Source organism: Crocuta crocuta, unplaced genomic scaffold (genome assembly GCF_008692635.1).
Source record: "Crocuta crocuta isolate KB4526 unplaced genomic scaffold, BGI_CrCroc_1.0 scaffold241, whole genome shotgun sequence".
NCBI classification, from domain to species: domain Eukaryota; kingdom Metazoa; phylum Chordata; class Mammalia; order Carnivora; family Hyaenidae; genus Crocuta; species Crocuta crocuta.
In genome coordinates, this window is record NW_027527807.1 from 2,879,488 (window position 1) to 2,881,002 (window position 1,515).

A 1,515-nucleotide genomic window follows, 5' to 3' on the forward strand; every position below is an offset into this window, starting at 1 on the left:
GAAAATGTGTTAGAAAAAAAAGTAAGCTGTCTGTAAATCCTGACCATAGGGTTTAGGGTGTGTTAGCAAAACACAATCCACGTTGCCCCCTTGCTTCCTCTGTGAGCCCTAAATCAGCAGCGGTTTCTGGAAGGGTCAGAAAAATGTAATAGACATAAGCGGGGGCACATCTAACCACAGAATTGTTGGGAATGTTCTTTTTCCGACAGGGAAAAATACCGGTTGCAGGAATCATGGTGACTAGATTAGATGAAATTGAAGGAAATGACTGCACATTCGAAATCACAGGTAGGCACTCTTCTCCTTTGCAAGTAGATACTTGAAATCCTTTTTCGAATGAAGTGGGATTCAAGTAAGTAGGAGCTGTTATTTTCTGCTCTCAGTCCATGAGCATGTTTTACCTGGCCATGGCAAAGTATCTTCCATTTCCTGGGGTAATTAGGGTCCAACGATAGAACCAAGTCTCCTGGTTGTTTGAAAGCCTAGGCTTGGCCATTAGTTTCAATCTTTGCTTGCATCAGAGCTAACAAATGCATTAGAACAAAATGGACTGATGTGGATGCACAAATTGAGCAAAATACCAGGCCTGCCCTTTGAGCCTACAGTCCCTTTCACCAGGCCCGTGTGATTTCCGTGTGACGGTTGGACTCTTTGCACCGAGAGAGCCCAGCAGCTAACACTGGGATGGTGGCCCCAGGCCTTACCCCCTTCGTTCCCCAGTAGGGCACCCGAGATCGGATGTTGGCCTTGTTTCAACTTGGATAGTGGGGGAACTAGAAGGACTCTGTCCTTCACTTTTTGTGCTGTGAGTTTGTCGAGTAAAGTTTCAGACAACTTTCCCCGAGATCCTGTCAGCGGTCCAAATCAAGACGGTTGTATCAGTCAGATAACGAATATTTATTTCCCCACTTCATTATCTGTTCCCGATACAGGGGTGTCAACAGGGGTCATTTCATCGGTATGGGCACTCAAGGAAGCAGATACCCTACTCTTCGGTGCACGACGTGCGTTTGTGAATGAGGTGGACTCAAGGTTCTCCCTTGTCTTTTTTGTCTCCGAATGCTCCCGATGGGGCGACACAGGTAACATGGTAGAGAGGCTTGTGGTGCACTGCAGCAACAGCCAGGACTTCCAGGAGTGGCTGGAGCAGCTGGGCAGACTGACCAGGGGACCCGCCTCCTGCAGCTCATTATCCAAAACATCGTCTTCCTCTTCTGGTGCTCATTCTGTAAGTTGTCCACGTGTATGGTCCCCGGGGGGTTCCTGAGTGGCTCGTCACACCCGCCTGCAGAGGACTTACAAGAGGCAGTGAGCATGCCCTTAGTCTCTGGGTCGTCTATATTTGTAGGCTTTGAAGTACAGTTAAACCTCACCAATTCCGATTACTTGTTGTGGAGGCGAGGGGGTGCCCATCCAAATTAAGACAAAGCTTTACGTCGAGGCGTGCGGTTTTGTTGGACAAGTGTTAAGGGGCTCTGGCCAACTGCCTGACTGCAAAGTTTTTTCTAATCAGAA

General features: G+C 48.3%; 1 protein-coding gene across 2 annotated transcripts in view; it reads left to right on the plus strand.

The window, feature by feature from the left end:
• The window catches only part of ARHGEF6 (Rac/Cdc42 guanine nucleotide exchange factor 6), a 111,529-nt gene that overhangs the window by 99,312 nt on the left and 10,702 nt on the right, over positions 1-1,515 (plus strand). For both annotated transcript variants that reach the window (XM_077774029.1, XM_077774019.1), the window contains 2 exons: positions 210-288; positions 1,083-1,228. In XM_077774029.1, coding sequence (XP_077630155.1) covers positions 210-288; positions 1,083-1,228 — 225 coding nt within the window. The remainder of the gene's footprint in view (positions 1-209; positions 289-1,082; positions 1,229-1,515) is intronic.